Below are 17,427 nucleotides of genomic sequence, written 5' to 3' on the forward strand. Positions count from 1 at the left end.
ACACTACGACGGCTCTAGTGCGGCATCCAACTACTGCAGCAGTGGGGAGTCAAACCCTTCTGGTTCGGAGAACATTGCCGAACCTGAAAATTGTGACTGGTCTGCTCAGCACTGGTTGTGGTCATGTACTGACTTAAAGAACCACCCCCTATCACTTAGTGCTTGAATAATTAATTTTACTTCTAAGCAATTCTAAGCGAGTGAACATATGCCTTCCCCACTGTGATGCGCCTCTGTTAGAATCAATGAAGCCCCTTCTCACAGAGGGGAAGGGATATGCTCACACTGGCGGTCCGCCGGCCCACCCCCAGTGCATAGAGCCGGGCCGGTGCTCGGGAGAAGAGTGGCGCCAAGTGCGGAAATCAAGTGGCCTTAGGAAAAAAAGGACCACGCCACCGGGATCTCGGCTCTGGTACTGATTGGCTAAGTAAAAAAAAAAGGTGATGTACCCTATGGTAACTTCACTTTAATTCCACCAAGTATTATCCCTGCTTCATTTGGCATTGACCCAGCTTTTATCTTTGACCACATTTTCTATTGTATGGAAATGTACACACCTAGAGGGGAATTTATCCTGGCTGCGGTCGGGGTATACGCCAGGGATAAGACGCAGATTTGCCCCTTCTCCCTGGCATACCCCTGCCGTATCCTCCGCTCGCCTGATGGGCGGGTTGAGGGTGTGCAGGAAGGTGGGGAAGAGGTGTGGCCTAAATCATGGGGGAAATCATGGAGGGCTGAAATCTACACCTGATCAGGAGCAGGTATAGATTTCTGCGTCCGCTGTATGGCAGATACAGGACTGGTCAGATTCACAAAGAGGCGCGCGCCTCTTAGGGAATCTAGCGGGAAAATTGGGACGGAGTCTAATTTAAGCCCAATGTATGAGAGTACGCCGGTCTTTATAAATGTCCCCTCTGATGTTTGCATATGAACCTTTCCTAACAGATTCACTTTGGGCCTTGGTTTCTGAGGTGGCCTAAATCCCTTCTTGCCATAGAACAAGACATATTGCTGCCCTGAAGCTTCAATTTACCCCACTATCTATGATGTTGTTTTTCCCTTTGCCCAAACTGATAGATATTTCACATCTCGGAGCATCTCTATCACTTCATATCATTTATTTGAAGGATTGTTCCACCACACACGCCAGTAAATGAGTCCGTCATTCTAGGAATAATTTCCAGAGATTACACTTTTAGGGTCTAGATAGTAATACAATGGGAGAAATAGATTTCTGCGAGGGTGTCTGGAATTACTCTTTAAAGCAGATTAATTTGCCAAAGGCCGATTGCTAAGGAAAAGTCATATTTTTCCATTTAAGAAGAAAAAAAACCTCATTGTGATGGGTTGATTGCCAAGTGCATTGATGGAAGTGGCATCGTTCTCGGGCTCCGAATGGCGTACTACGGAGGAGATAATTATAGCTTGTGAGGATTTTAATGAACCTTACCATGAAAGGGACTTCCATCTCTCCTTCCTTTGTCCGGCTCCGACAAGCAGCCTCTTAAAATCTCTACAGGCTTGAGAGAGACGTTTTTCGTTTAGGGTTGGTAGTTTTATTTCGAGGAGCTCAGATGTCACCGGAATGAAAGCAATATATTTGTTTGGCTTTGGCCCAGCGGTTCTTTTCTCCCCGTGCCTTTTTTAACAAAGCGCGCCACATTTGCCATCTCGCTGAATTTCTATTTTTGTAGTCTCCTCTATAATTAAATAGCTGCAGTATTTCATTTTCCTCTTCACATCTCATTTGGTAATATCATTCATTGCAACTGTTAGAAAGGGGCTATCTATAGTTCTGTTTTGCACTTAAAGTGACTTTTCGAGCAGCCCTGTTATATGGAGGAACTTAACAGAGAGGAAAGGGCTCCTCATGCTTTTCTGCATCTAACGCTATACACTATTTCATAGGCATGGATTTAAAAAAAAAGTTTTTGATTTTGGCCCAGATTTAGCAAAAGTGGTTTGTCCATAGGAACCAATCACAGCTCAGCTTTTATATCTTATCATACTTAGTTCTGACACACTGAAACCTGAAATTTATGGGCAAATTACACCACTTTTGTTCACAATGATTGATAAATCGGTGTCATTGTTGATTAGAAGGTGTTATATGTAAGGGCCGTATAACACGGCCCGATATATAGGAGCAAAGGAGCGCCAACCTGTCAGGTCAGGACTCGCTTGTTTCTCGTTCTCGTGCCACGGGAGGAGCCCAGATAGTCCAGGTGGCCCATAGAAAAGAGCGGCGGTCTTTACACAGAGCAACGGCGAGCAGACCGTCACTATTGTGATTGTTTTTTTTTTTATTGTTTTTTAAGACAATGATGAGCCAACATTGTGCGTGCCTTATAGCATAACCTATTACACTAAACGATTATCGCCCGGAGCGGCTGGTAATCGGCCATGTACGGCCGATTATCGTTTGGTGTAATAGTACCCTAAAGAATGACTCCAGTAGGAAATAGTTTTCATTAGTTTTGAGTGGATTTTTCAAAATGTTTTGGTTCGAACGCTCAACGATTGATTCCCCTTAGCTGCAGAAGTTGTAAGCTGCCCTAGGGCTGCCAGGAAAACCTGATGTTTTCTAGGATTCCCTGGGGCGCCATCCAATTTCTACAGCCATGGGGAATCAATCACAGAGTGTTTGAGTTCGGATAACATTGTCAAACCCGAATATTTTCTCAGATAAGCTCAACACTAGGGGGAAAAAAAACAAACAAAAAAAATCTCTTGACCGGTCATGGTCTGGATGTTCAGTCCACAGCTGACCTCTGTTTCTCCTCACCATTTCTCTGTGCTTGGGGCAGGCCCATAGACTTTGAATTGAATTCTGTGCATCTTTTTCTCGTGCACCGAGTGGGAATAGAGATGCTTTAATGCTCTTGTCTCCCAACTATATCTAATGATCAGTGAGGATCTGAACAGCCAGAGCATGACTGGTCAAACTTGATGAAACATGGTAAAAGTTTTTTTTTAAAGGTATAAGCAGCACCTCTTAGTAGGTCACTGGTGCATATGACCTTGTGGGCTTGGTTTGTCTTAACGTCAATCTGCCATATCTAGGGTGCAACAATGGGACTCTGAAACATTTGGGACAATGCACAGCTTTTATCAAATGGTGATGATGATGTGGCGCACCTTTCTTCTAAGCAAATAAATAGTCACCCCCTGTGCAGGGATCCAGTGAGTGGGTAGCAGTCTAGCACCAAGCCTCAAGTGCCACCGGTGACCACACCGGCTTATTCCAGAGCCGTCACCATTCATGAGACACGTTGATGACGTTCCTCAGGCACTTTTTACCCCCATATGAATATAGCTGCCATGGCAATGAGAAGAACAAGAGGTTTTATGTTCATAGAGCCCCTGGAGAGGTACATGGAATGCTTTATCTATATATGATGGAGTTGAAGAATAGAAGAGCATGCACATGAGTAAGCTTCTGTTTTCTCATGGATCAATAATGAAAAATCATCTCTGTGTCTCTGTATAAACTCATTTAAAGCACTTAAAGTGGAAATAGATCCTATAGAAGAATTTCTGAAATGCAGTCAGTGCTGCACACTCCTTACCGTACAGTGTTACTTAAAGTGTAGCTGTCATGTAAATGTCACTTTTCAGAATTCAATAAATATCAATAGTACAAGCGATTTTAAGAAACTCTGTAATAGGTTTTATTAAGCAAAAGATTTTCCTTATGTACTCAAAAAGATGTTTTTCTACCTTCTTTCCTTACTTCAGAAGTAGCAGGATTTCTGTCTCTACTACAGTATGATCGGGCCGAGGGGCATGAGTGAGCACAGAGAGGAGAAAAGGCAGCCCTGCACAATGCATCATCCTGCAATCTTCTCTCACCAAGATCCCAGATAAGCACTGAGCAGTCTGACCTGTGAATCCAGTGTTTTATGTGCCCAGACAGTCTCCAAACAGCAGGGCTGCTTCTCTGCTCTTCCTGCTCACTCATCCCCCTCAGCCCCTCTATGTATTCTATACATAGAATATAATGGACACAGCAGAACCCGTCTTCACTTTGCTCTTCTGTAATGAAGACTCTTTTGCCTGATAATGTCCAGATAAGAAGTGTGTGTGGGGGGGAGGAGGCTGGGAAACAGCTTTTTAAGTACAGAAAGAGGCTTTTTATTGCCTAATAAAATCTATTACAGAGTTTCCTAAAATCGCTTGTCCTATTGATTTCTGCAAAAATATTTTAAATGATGGTTACACTTTAACATTAGAAGTGTTTTCTTCCTTCTTCTGCTAAATATCCCGACCACCGACTGTTTGTAGAAGTTGATTATGAAGCGATAATTATCTTTAATATTATAAATTGTTTATGGCGAACGCAAAGAAACAAATAGAAGACGTATAAAGGTCGGACATCATCCATGGCCGTCAGTCATCACATTTGTGAAGCTGGAGGAAGTCCTCAATGTTTGATTAGTGAGAAGCAAATCTTCCCGTCGCCCAATTAGAAGAAACATAAAATACATTTGTTCCTATGGATGTCAGATTCATCTTACAAACTCCATCAGATCTAAAAGAAAAATAGAGCCACGTGTGGTGGAGACCATGTTGGAAACAGACCTTGTTACTGGGGTCTATCGGCTACCCGTGGTCAGGGGCATGAGTGGAGGCGTAGCCTTTTCCATCCATCTTAAGGCGAAGTTCGCACAATATACACTTCATGGCAAGAATGGCCGTTGTGTTCAATTAAAAACGGCCATTCTTTTTATGGTGAAATGTGTTGCATTGAAGTCAATGCAAACAACGGACGTTCAACGGTCATTCAAATAATTGATATGTCATTTATTTTCACCCGCTGCGCATTGATTTCAATGCAATAATGGGCGTTTTTGACACTCAATACAACGGCCATTGTTTCTAAATGTGCCAAACAACGGCCCTTGTCCGTACGTTGTGTAAACATAGCCTAATAAACAAAAATCAAACTGTAATTGAGGAAAGATTTGCTCTTCTCTGCTTATGAATTACATAGAAATGCTGATCCATGCTAGTGGGCCGTTTTTCTTTTTAGTAAATCCTGATGTTCTTCTTTCACGATCGGGTTTCCTTCCCCCTATAATCTGCACTTTCAAGGATGGTTAAACTACTAACAACGTAATTTTTTCCAGTCTAGGAACCAAATTGAGTTTATCTGTGAATAGAAACTGTTAACATTAAGCAAGAAAAAGTTAAGTTAGTAGACCAGGTTTCTTAGTATAGATTGGGCGCACATATTTCTTAAAGGGGAAATCCAGAGGAAATAAATATTTTCCACCAGGCAGGGAGGAACATAATAAACAAGCCCTACTTACCTCTTCTCATACCACTCCGAGACCCCCCACCAGGCCTGGGGATCTCCTGCTCCAGCGGCATCACAAATTGGTTAATTGCCTGCTCAGCCAATCAATGACTAGGACGCGATACCTTTGCAGTCACTGATTGGCTGAGCGTGCAGTCCATTAGTCGTGACAGTATCGGAACTCAGGGGAAAAAGTTCCGGCTTGGATCCCGGAGCTTGTGACTGGGCGCTTTGGTGGTACGGGGAGAGGTAAGTAATGCTTGTTTATTATGTTCCTGCCTACTGTAAATTTTAATTTCCTCTGGACTTCTCCTTTAAGAAATCCTTTACATATTAAGTACCCCAAGCCTTAAAGGGACACTTTTCGCTGGACTGATATAGTCTGATTGATAGCTGATATAGACAGAGTACAATATACTTAGCTATAGCTTTTTATATCCCCTATGTCCTGATTGTTGGGGTCTGCAGCCCCACATCACATACACAGCGGCCCGATTCCCTATAAAGCCTTATGTTTCTGCTCGGTACAGTCGTCTTCTCTATTTTCCGCTCGTCGTTGCCTCTGTCTGTCTCGGCCGTGTATAACTGTTCTTATCAAATGCAATAATAGAGCTGTCATCCTGTCCCTCTAATCCTCCAACAACTATTACAATGTGATTACCTTGCGGCAGAGATAAATTGACTGTAGTTTTCCCTGATATTCAGGAGTTTTAAGCCTACGAACTTCTTACAGACTTCCAGTTTTTAGTATTTAACTTTTAATTGATTGATAGTACAGGACATATAAAAACTTAAAAAATTTACCCCCCCCCCCCCCCCCTCAAAACCATGAATATTAAAGGGGTAGTGCGGCGCTAAGCAATGCATCAGCAGGCCAAAGCTGTTACAATGTTATATTGATCCACGGATGTTGCCTCTATCACCTGCTCTATGCCCGTTTTAGTCACCGACAGAAGTTTGCATACAGCTACCTTTGTATTGACGGTCAACCCCTCTGGTCTCCGTCCCGGCGCCATTTTGTGTCAATGCGTCATCTAATTTATGCAGGCTTGATTGGCGGACTTTCCTCTTCTGGTCCGTCTATTTGGCGCGTCACCCCCTACGCCTTCTGGACGCCCCTTATTTGCTGATGCCGCTCACATCCCCAGAGAGACCGGCCGGAACTTGAGCGAACGCACGCTGATGCAAAAGCAGGAAGTGTGGATAAACCCCAGACCGCCGCTGTCTCCTATGGGCTGCCCACCTTACCCACCCCTTCTTATAGCCTGACAGCGGGGGGGGGAGGGGGACAAAGAGCAAGCGAGCGCTGACCTGACAGGTCGTGTAATAGGGGCTTAAGAGACCTCCAGTTGTTCTCAAAGACGTCTGCAGTATGGAACTGTGAGGGACCAGATGATGATTTTTCTATGGGAAAATGTGAGGTTTTTTTTTTTTAAGAACATGACACTTCCTATTGTCTATTTGTCTATCTGGTGCCAGACATATTATACATTCGATTCGGTGAAGTGTTGGATCAGGGCTATACAGTAGCGCCGTACGCCCTTTCATCCAGCAGCTTTCTCTCCTAGCCTCTCCATAGACCTAGGCATCATGAGGATTATCTCCCAGGTAAACGAAGGATTGATAAGTTCAATTCCAACAATTCAGAATTTTCTTTTCCCTGGCATTGGGCTATCTCTATGATTAGAGCATTAATTTTATACATGAATTGTCTCCGGAGAGGAGAAAGAAACTGTACTCACCCTCCACTGATCTCCTGACGTTGCAGTTACTCCTTTTTGTTCCCCAACCAGCACATAAAAAATACCCATGCAGCCAATCATTGTCTTCAGTGATGACCCGCCCCGGTCAGGGATTGGCTGAGCAGGCAGCTCCTCTGTGTGGCAGTCAGCACTGTGTGAACAGCACCAGCTGCGCTCACACTTTATCTTCTACTCTTTTACCACAACAATATAATAGTCCTTGTTCTTCTCTATTGAGTTGTGGTAATCCAGCTATTGGGTTTTTGCATGCCCCTTTAATATTGCATCAGTTTAAATAGAATGTTATTTTGTACCTGGAAGCAATTTGTCCATGTAATCCGGTGGATATTCTAATACACGGCGCTATAATGACCTGCCCTAACTTTGAACTGAGAACAGGTTGTCTCGGTCTCTCCGGCGCGGCTCCTGCTGCCTATTATTCCATCACAGTTTCCCGTCTATATGGTGTTCAATAATTTAAATTCACACCTGAAACTTTTTTTTCGAGCGAGGTAACTCTGTTCAAAGGGTTTCGTATTTATCATCGGATCTGCCTGGCCTTGGAAGTGCCCTTCATTAATAACCTATTTAAATGCAGGCTGTGCATGCAGAAAAAGCAGATGGAATTAATTAGGTCCTTCAATCTGGAACTATTTTCAGAGTTTTAAACTGGCAAATGAGTGCTGAAGTGTCTCTGGATTAAAATCTCCATTTTTTTTTTTCCTTGGTTTAGTCCATCAAACATCTAGTGATTTGTTTCACTCCAAAATCTTAGTCACTTCAAGACAAATTAATTATTTTTCTGCTATAATTTAATTATTCTGGATTAACATTGAGTTCAGCAGGTACTTAAAGGGGTTGTCCCGTCAAGGTCTAAACTGATGCATTATGGGAAATTAAACATATATCAGATAGACAAGTATTTCTGAAACTAGAGACATAAAGACTAACTTATCTACCATGTGCTTGCATTGATTTGGTAACCTGCTGCTCTTGGTTACCACCCCCTAAGGTGGTCGGGCATGCTCAGTTCAACTGCAATCTCCAGGAAGTACTGGCAGTTGGACTCCACAGAGCCTGCAAGAATAGGGGTTGTGGGAAAGTGTCTGCACTGTTGCATGGCAGTAGCCACAGGGTCCATGTGCAGAGAGGAGCCAGAAAGTAATAAGATCCATGAAGGAAGCAAAACAGTGCAGGGATTTAAGTTACATTACTAAAAGCAGCAGATGTGTACTCCATTACATATATCCATGTGATAGTAACTTTGCTTCAAGTTACTTAATTTAAAGGGGTATTCCACACAGACGTAACGTTTAATATGTTGGTGCCCTTGGTGAGACTAATAATTCCTTCCATAATTACTTCCATACTTCTCAGCTGCTGTTTTCTGCTGAAGACACAAAAATCTGTGTGTGAGTTTTTCTCTCTGTCTCCCCCTCCCTTCCAAGACGGCTGATGTAAACAAGTCCCTGACTGGCTGTATCTGCAACATTGTAGCTTCTTTGTAATGCTAGGAGGAGTAATCACAGTGAGTTCATCAGCAACTTGACCTCAGAATAACCCTCCCAGCATTACAAAGAAGCTACAATGTTGCAGATACAGCCAGTCAGGGACTTGTTGACATCATCTGTCTCAGAAGGTAGGGGGGAGGAGGGGGAGAGACAGAAATGCTCACACACAGATTTTTGTGTATTCAGCAGAAAGCAGCAACTGAGAACTGGGGGAAGGAGACTGAATAGATAATAACAAGTATGGAAGGAATTATTAGTCTCACCATGGGCAGCAACATATCAAAAGTTATGTTTGAGTGGAATATCCCTTCAATGTAGCTGTATAGGCATGCTCCCCAGAATCTGAGTGCTAAGCAGTAAAGGTAGGGGATAACCTTTTGTCTGCCTGCACAACCCCTTTAAAAAGGTCCTCCAGTAAGGACGCAGAATGAAGGTCTGAAGGTTCCCCCATCCCTCCCTTAGGCTCCTATTCCACAAATCGATTTTTTCATGATGAACGATCTCAAACGACCACTAATGCAAACGATCTGAAATCGTTCACCCATGATATGGAACGATGTTCGTTACTTATGATCGTTCTTGCGGCCGTCCTATCGTTGCTACCGCTAAGAACCGAATTACGTCATATTAAACCGATTGATGTGTGAAAGATTTGCAAACAATCAACAATAAAAATAGCTTCAAATTCCAGGAAGTTACTGGAACGATTTCTCGTTGGTCGTATAGTCATCGTCTGGTTTTATACAAAACGATTATCGTTTAATTACGAACGGTCGAACGATTTTTCAAACGATAATTGTCCCGTGGAATAGGGCCTTTAGTCATTGGGCCGGGTTTCCGGAGCTGCCCACTGGTTGGTTTGGTGAGTGAGGTGGTCCTATAGACGTATAGGTGTTATTTTGTACTATATGTATTGTACATTGTATCACATTATCTTACGCCGCCGGCCTTATTAGAGTCCTCAGTCCGCAGATTGATGTACGCCATGTTGCTCTCGCAGGATATTCTCCTCGCATTTAACCTCATTGTTTGACCTTGTTTTATTCCAAATATCAACTTAGTTTTCCTTTTTATTCCCTGAAAATAGGATCAAATCAAAGAAATGAAACCGAATGAAACAACGATAAAGTAAACGCCTGTTGGCCGTTCTTTCCTGGTATCCACACAATCCTGACTTTCACTCTCTGTCTTGCAGTGTATAGACGCCATCTGCTCGCTGTTGTTGGAGCACGACCTGCTGCTGACATCACTGAAGTTACTCATCGAGAGCCGCGATCCCCGTCTCCATACAAAGGCGCTGGAGCTTCTAACCGCAGTTACCGAGGTAGGAGAGAGGCCGAGCACCGCGCATGGCCTGACACAGTGTATGGGCGGCCAGTGATTATAGTGAACGATCAAACTACGTTCACACTATCGTAATGTCTATAAGGGGGATTCTACAAGGATGGAGGGATGTAGAGATGGATGGATGGTGGTAAATATAGCGGCAGAGAGATGGAAGAAAGAGATCGATAGGAGACATGGGGTAAAGCACTGGCACACATACAGGAGCTGACATTATGTAGGTGGTTCACACACACATATAGGAGCTTACAGGGCATCTCATTGTAAATCTGTAGGGATCATTAAGGAGGTGGTCCCCATCTGCAGATATAACAGCGCCCACTCTTATATATACAGGATACTGGAGGTGTTTGGAGCCCCCCCCCCCATTCTATTCATCCAGAAGAGCGTTTGTGAGTTCAGGCTCTGATGTTGGGGAGAGTCCAGGCTCTGTCCATGCTTATCCCAAAAGTGTTAGGGTCCTTTTACATAGCCCGATATGGGTCGGAAAGTTCAGAAGGCAGGAGTAATTGAGCCAGCGGGCCACACTAATGATCATTGTATTGTTGTGCAGCCGCACATCTCCCGGTTACCGTCGCATAAAAGATGAGATCAGGCGAGGATTGGGTGATTCCCCGCTGATCAGCTGATCGCTGCCACTTGTGCACGGGCCAGTTGTCGGCCAATGGAGCGGTTCTAGAAACTGTCCTTGTGGATAATTAGCAGCTGTAGAAGGAACATTAGATGGGGTTGAGGTCACAGCCTGTCAGGCTCTTTCACACCAGATCCCATCTATGTTTTTATGGACTTTGCTGTGTGCCCTGGGGCGCAGTCATGCTGATTGAGAAAAGGAATGAACCCTTATTTGTACCACAAAGTTGGAAGCGATAATCGTCTTGGTGTTAAAGTGGTACTCCGGCTGAAATGTTTTCCTTTCAAATCAACTGGTTTCAGAAAGTTATAAACATTTGTAATTTACTTTTATTTAAATATCTCAAGTCTTCCAGTACTTATCAGCTGCTGTATGTCCTAAAGGAAGTGGTGTATTCTTTCCAGTCTGGCACACTGCTCTCTGCTGCCACCTCTGTCCATGTCAGGAACTGTCCAGAGCAGGAGAGGTTTTCTATGATTTGCTTGGATTTGCTGCTGCTCTGGACAGTTCCTGACATGGACAGAGGTGGCAGCAGAGAGCACTGTGTCAGACTGGAGAGATAACACCACTTCCTGCAGGACATACAGCAGCTGATAAGTATGGGAAGGCTTGAGTTTTAAATTTAAGTAAATTAAAAATCTATATAACTTTCGGAAATCAGTTGATTTGAAAGAAAAATATTTTTGCCAGAGTATCCCTTTGAGTATTCCCTTTAAAGAAAAGAAGAGGCCTAGGCCATCCATGGCAGATCAACCCCATAGCATTATCCCTTCCTACCAAACTTTACAGCTGGCACTATGTCTCTTCTGCTGTAGTAGTCCATTCCATTATGCCACTCCATCAGACAGTTGGCATTGTACTTGGTGATGTACGGCTTGCATGCAGCTGCTCAGCCATGGAAATCCATTTCATGAACCTCCTGGTGGGTCACAGTGTCTGTGCTGATCTTGATGCCAGGTGAGGTTTGCAGGTATTATTGATAAGGTTTATGCACTGGACACCTCAGGTGACCCCGCTCTGTTACTCCACCTTGTAGCGGAGCCTCCACTGTTCAGTAATACGGCCCAGAGCTGATGGTGGAAAATCTAGTAGGAAAGTATCACAAACTGGTGGCATCCTATTACAGTACCACGCGGATATCAGTCAGCTCTATAGAATGACCCACTGTTCACAAATCATTGTACAGGCAGACGGCAGCAGTGGGGGCTGAACGCTATACACCTGCGGCAATGGGATTGATGGAAACATCTGAATTCAGCCATTAAGAGGTGGGGCCCGATACCCTTATAGTGTAGATAGATAGAAATCTAAGGAAAGTAACACTTCAGAGAGAGTCCTGAAGCTGTGGGCGCCAGCGGGTCACGGCCTCGGCTCAGGGCTTCACTATAGACCAAAGGATCCGCAGCACTCCAAAGCCGAAGAAGTCCTGTTTTATTCCTTAAGATGCAGTGAGATGTTCCTGCTCCTCCTTCACTTAGGTGGTTTCCAGCGGAGAATAACACAAGTAATGGTTATGTATGTGTGTGTGTGTGTGTGTGTGTGTATATATATATATAATTTTTTTTTTCTTTTATTATTATTATATGTATTTTTATATTATTATTATATATATATATATTTGATTATTATTATTATATATATATATTTATTAATATGTATATATTAATAAATAAATATATATAATAATAATATATATATATAAATAATAAAAAAATATATATAATAATAATTAAAAAAAAAAAAAATATATATATATATATATATTTTTTTTATTTTTTTTTTTGTAATATCGCTCATAGAATAAAGGTCAGACACACACAGATACACACAGCACCATAGTGCATTATTCCATTTTTATACCCATAATCTAGAGGGTACATGGCAAATAAAAACCTGATGAACACTTTAAAGGGGTACTCCAGCGCAAAACCTTATATAGTTATATAGATTTGTAATTTACTTTTATTTAAAAATCTTAAGTCTCCCAGTACTTATCAGCTGCTGTATGTCCTGCAGGAAGTGTTGTATTCTTTCCAGTCTGCTCTCTGCTGCCACCTCTGTCCATGTCAGGAACTATCCAAAACAGCAGCAAATCCCCATAGAAAACTTCTCTTTCTCTGGACAGTTCCTGATATGGACAGAGGTAGCAGCAGAGAGCACTGTGTCAGACTGGAGACAATACACCACTTCCTTCAGGACATACAGCAGCTGATAAGTACTGGAAGGCTGGAGATTTTTAAATAGAAATAAATTACAAGTCTATATAACTTTCTGAAACCAGATGATTTGAAAGGAAGATATTTTCGCCAGAGTACCCCTTTAATCATGGGGGCCGTGAATTAAAGACTCACCAAATGGTATTCATAGAGTAGTCATTCATATGGGGGGCAGGGTGCATGATCCTTATTCCTATACACATACACCATATTAGTGCCCACAGTCCCTCACCGTATATTTCTCCTCTTTTCTTGCACACACCTGGTATCAGGATTCTACGTCTCAGGTTTCAGTCTTCTCTCCTGCGGACGTCCTGGCGTTCCGTATTCGCCATCTCTGACTCATCCGCAGTCATAATCAGCGGCATTCAGAAGACATTTGCGCTGTGATTGAAGGCACCTGCATCTCCGTCTCTCTTACATCTGTATTCAGCTCTCTGCAATCAGCCTGAGAGGTCCTCCGCCCCCGAACCTGTATTGTTTATGTGTCAAGTGAAGACTGCACACAAATATCACACATCCTTATAGGTAGAGACCTTTCTAGCCACAAGTGCATTGAAAAGATTTTCTGTTGTATTAAAGTGTTTTTTCCCCCATTAAAGGGTTACCCTGACAAAAAACTACTTCAGAAAGTTATATAGATTTGTAATTTACTTCTATTTGGAAATCTCAACTCTTTCAGTACTTATCAGCTGCTGTATGCCTGCAGGAAGTGGTGTATTCTTTCCAGTCTGACACAGCGCTCTCTGCTGCCACCTCTGTCCATGTCGGTAACAAATCCCCATAGAAAACCTCTCCTGCTCTGGACAGTTCCTGACATGGACAGAGGTGGCAGAAGAGAGCAGTGTGTCAGACTGGAGAGAATATGCTACTTCCTGCAGGACATACAGCAGCAGATAAGTACTTGAAGAGTTGAGATTTCCAAATAGAAGTAAATTACAAATCTATATAACTTTCTGAAACCAGTTGATTTGAAAGAGAAAAGATTTTTGTTGGAGTCCCCCTTTAAGGAGCAAAAGTGCACGGTTCCATATCCTGATCGGAACCTTATCACCTCTGTGACCCCGAGGACACTTTTTGCTTTATTTAGTAGAGGTAAATATGTAGTGATATGTGTATGTATACATAGCCTTATGTTCTATGTATAAACTCTATACATCCTGAACTTAGGGATGGGTGATAGGGCCTAAAAATAACATCTCACTTGTTTTAACCTGTGAATTATTCTGTTTTATTCTGCATTGAATTGTATATTGCGGACAAAGCATAAAAATACAAAAAGCACCAATCAATCACCATTTCTTACCATGGTTATGTTCTGTACAGGGCCGATTCTAGCTTTTCTTAATTCCTTTAATAGGCCACACGATTGTTTGAGCTTTGTAAAATTAGTACGCCCTGTAATGATGTAGTCGCTGCCACACACTGTGCCAACTGAATATAATACTGCCAAATGCTGCGCCTCCAGAGCATAATGCTGCCACACATAGTCCCCCCTGACGAGTGCCACATGTTGGACCTTCTAAATGCAATGCAGCCACATACCATACCCCTATTATAATAGTGCCAAACACAACTCATCCCCTGGGCAGTGCCATATGCTGTGCCCCCTACCACGTCCCCTAAATATAATAGTGTCACATACTGTGCCCTCTTATTAAAGTAGTGCAATATAGAACACACAATGTACTGGTCAAGTGCCTGAAACATGGCAGCAGTGTAACTAGCAGCGTCCCACAAGAACTCATGGCTCCATTCCCTGGTAACTAACCACAATCTGACCTCCCCAGGGATATGACACAGTGTGAAGAGGGAACATACGCTAAACACATGGCTTATGGGGCTGCAGGGGGTAACCTGGGTCCAGAGCATCAGGGGGAATCTGCTCTGTTACATGGTCCAGTGACCTCCCTTACCCCATCACTCCCTGACCCTGTCACCATACCACAGCCTCAGACACCAGCCCACAGGAGGAGGAGAAGGGCAGCAGCGTGGTGGTCGGGTGGGGGGGGGGGGGGGGGACACCAGCAGTCTGCACTGTTAGGAAGGTCCTGACAGGTCACAGCAGCACCAAGAGCCCAGCAAACACCGCACCAGCTTCCAAACACAGATGAGGTTGAGGACCTGTGTGTGATGATGAAGCTGCACAGAACACAGGTCCTGAACCAGATAATTCTAAGCGCTGGGGAGGACTGACAGGAGGGCAGATACTGTAGATAGGGAGGCTGCCGCCCGCTGCACGCGCCAAGAGCACCTAACACAACATTCAGTGAGCTGGTCGACACTGTCAGACTGACTTCACTGAAATGACAGGCCGAGTTGCCGCCCCCTTAGGGACCCGAGAATCTGCCGCCTGAGGCAAAGTGCTCACTTTGCCTCATGGCAGAAACGGCCCTGGTTCTGTAATACCAACTACATCTCCTCCAGCCATTGGCTGCAGGGGAGGGGAACTGGAGGCCCGGCAGCTCTAATGCTTATCTGACCATAACTATGACTGGTAAAACCATTCTTTCTTGTTATAGAGTTATATGGTCTAATATAGAATTATATGGTCTAATATAGAATTATATGGTCTAATATAGAATTATATGGTCTAATATAGAGTTAAATAGTCTAATATAGAGTTATATAGTTTAATATAGAGTTATATGGTCTAATATAGAATTATATGGTCTAATATAGAGTTAAATAGTCTAATATAGAGTTATATGGTCTAATATAGAGTAATATAGTCTAATATAGAGCTACAGTATATGGTCTAACAGAGTTTTATCGTCCAATGTAAAGTTATATGGTCTAACATAGAGTTATATAGTCTAATATAGAGTTATATGGTCTAACATAGAGGTAAATGGTCTAATATAGTTTTATATGGTCTAACATAGTTATATAGTCTAATATAGAGTTATATGGTCTAACAGAGTTATATATTCTAATATAGAGTTATATGGTCTAACATAGAGTTATATAGTCTAACATAGAGTTATATGGTCTAACATAGAGTTATATGGTCTAACATAGAGTTACATGATCTATTTTCAACCCTTGTTGGACATGGTCAGTGTCACATACAGTGTCCTGACAGATGGGGAAGACAGGGTTAACACTCAGTTATTCTTTGCCCCTGTAAGTGCAGCATCTTGTTTTATGGCTTTTCTGACCTGTCTGACCCTCCTGCTCCTGTCAGTGCTGCTGCACAGACCTCCATATACAGCTAACAGAGTTATATATTCTAATATAGAGTTATATGGTCTAACGTAGAGTTATATAGTCTAACATAGAGTTATACGGTCTAACATAGAGTTATATGGTCTAACATAGAGTTACATGATCTATTTTCAACCCTTGTTGGACATGGTCAGTGTCACATACAGTGTCCTGACAGATGGGGAAGACAGGGTTAACACTCAGTTATTCTTTGCCCCTGTAAGTGCAGCATCTTGTTTTATGGCTTTTCTGACCTGTCTGACCCTCCTGCTCCTGTCAGTGCTGCTGCACAGACCTCCATATACAGCTGAGCATTCGAACTTAATTTTAGTGTATCAGGCATAAGCAATGGAATTTAAAGGGGGTTGCTAATGTTGTTTTTAGTTGTCCCCCATCTACAGGAGAGGGGACGAGTATGAGATTGCAGGGGGTCCGACCTCTGGGGATCTCTATAATGGCACCCTAACTACTTTCTCTTGAATGGTGTAGCAGGGTGACGCATGACCCGCCTCTTTATTCAGTTTCTATGAAGCAGCTGAAGATAGCCGAGTTTTGGGAGCAAGTAAAATAACTTTGACCACCCCTTTAAGGTGGTGATAAGCCTTTTTACTGCTATAGCTGTGCCGCTGCCCCTAACTTTATTATGTTACTGTGATGCTGTTATTACTTGTGCTAAGTACCAGCAACATGATATGCATATAATATATATCCGCACAATAGTAGTAGTACTAGTATGCTAATGTGGCGGTAGTTTTTATTGGGGCACTCAGCCAAGGCGTTATACAGGGGCCCTTACATAAGAAATCATGGACAGGCCAGACATGGGTTTTTCAGTGCATTTATCACAGTGCCAAATAAAGGAGCCTTAGGGTTCTATTACATGTAGCGATTATCTGTCGTACTTGGACGATTACCGGCTGTCCTGGGTGATAATTTTATGTAATATGTCATGTTTTAAATCAACGATCGGCCAATCATTGATGTAAAGAATGACCTAAAATCCTGATAACAATAGCAACGGTCTAACGCACCAGTTAGAGGGGGGTAGTAGTATGTTGATGGAGAGGGTAGTAGTATGATGATGGAGGAGCAGGAGCATAAAAGGGGCAGTTGTATGATGATGAAGGAGCAGGGGGATGGTGAAGGGGGTAGTAGTATGATGATGGAGGAGCAGGAGGATGGTGAAGGGGGTAGTAGTATGATGATGGAGGAGAAGGAGGATGAAGGGGGTAGCAGTATGATTATTTGTGGTGCAGCTGCATGATATTGGCACAAACTACCGGTATATACAGTCAGTCAGTAGAGTGCTATCCTTGGGCCACAGCCTGCTCTAAGTGGGCTGTGTAATATACTGGGGTGTGTAATATGCTGGGGACCTGATACTGGGGTGTGTAATATACTGGGGACCTAATACTGGGGTGTGTAATATACTAGGGACCCGATACTGGGGTGTGTAATATACTGGGGACCTGATACT

General features: G+C 43.0%; 1 protein-coding gene across 2 annotated transcripts in view; it reads left to right on the forward strand.

Annotated features, from left to right (window-relative positions):
- The window catches only part of NBAS (NBAS subunit of NRZ tethering complex), a 445,751-nt gene that overhangs the window by 404,141 nt on the left and 24,183 nt on the right, over nucleotides 1-17,427 (forward strand). The window contains exon 51 of one of the 2 annotated variants that reach the window (XM_069973153.1): nucleotides 9,748-9,876. The exons of the other annotated variant lie outside the window; for it this stretch is intronic. Coding sequence (XP_069829254.1) covers nucleotides 9,748-9,876 — 129 coding nt within the window. The remainder of the gene's footprint in view (nucleotides 1-9,747; nucleotides 9,877-17,427) is intronic. 2 annotated transcript variants of the gene reach the window in all.

Source organism: Dendropsophus ebraccatus, chromosome 6 (assembly GCF_027789765.1).
Source record: "Dendropsophus ebraccatus isolate aDenEbr1 chromosome 6, aDenEbr1.pat, whole genome shotgun sequence".
Lineage (NCBI taxonomy): Eukaryota > Metazoa > Chordata > Amphibia > Anura > Hylidae > Dendropsophus > Dendropsophus ebraccatus.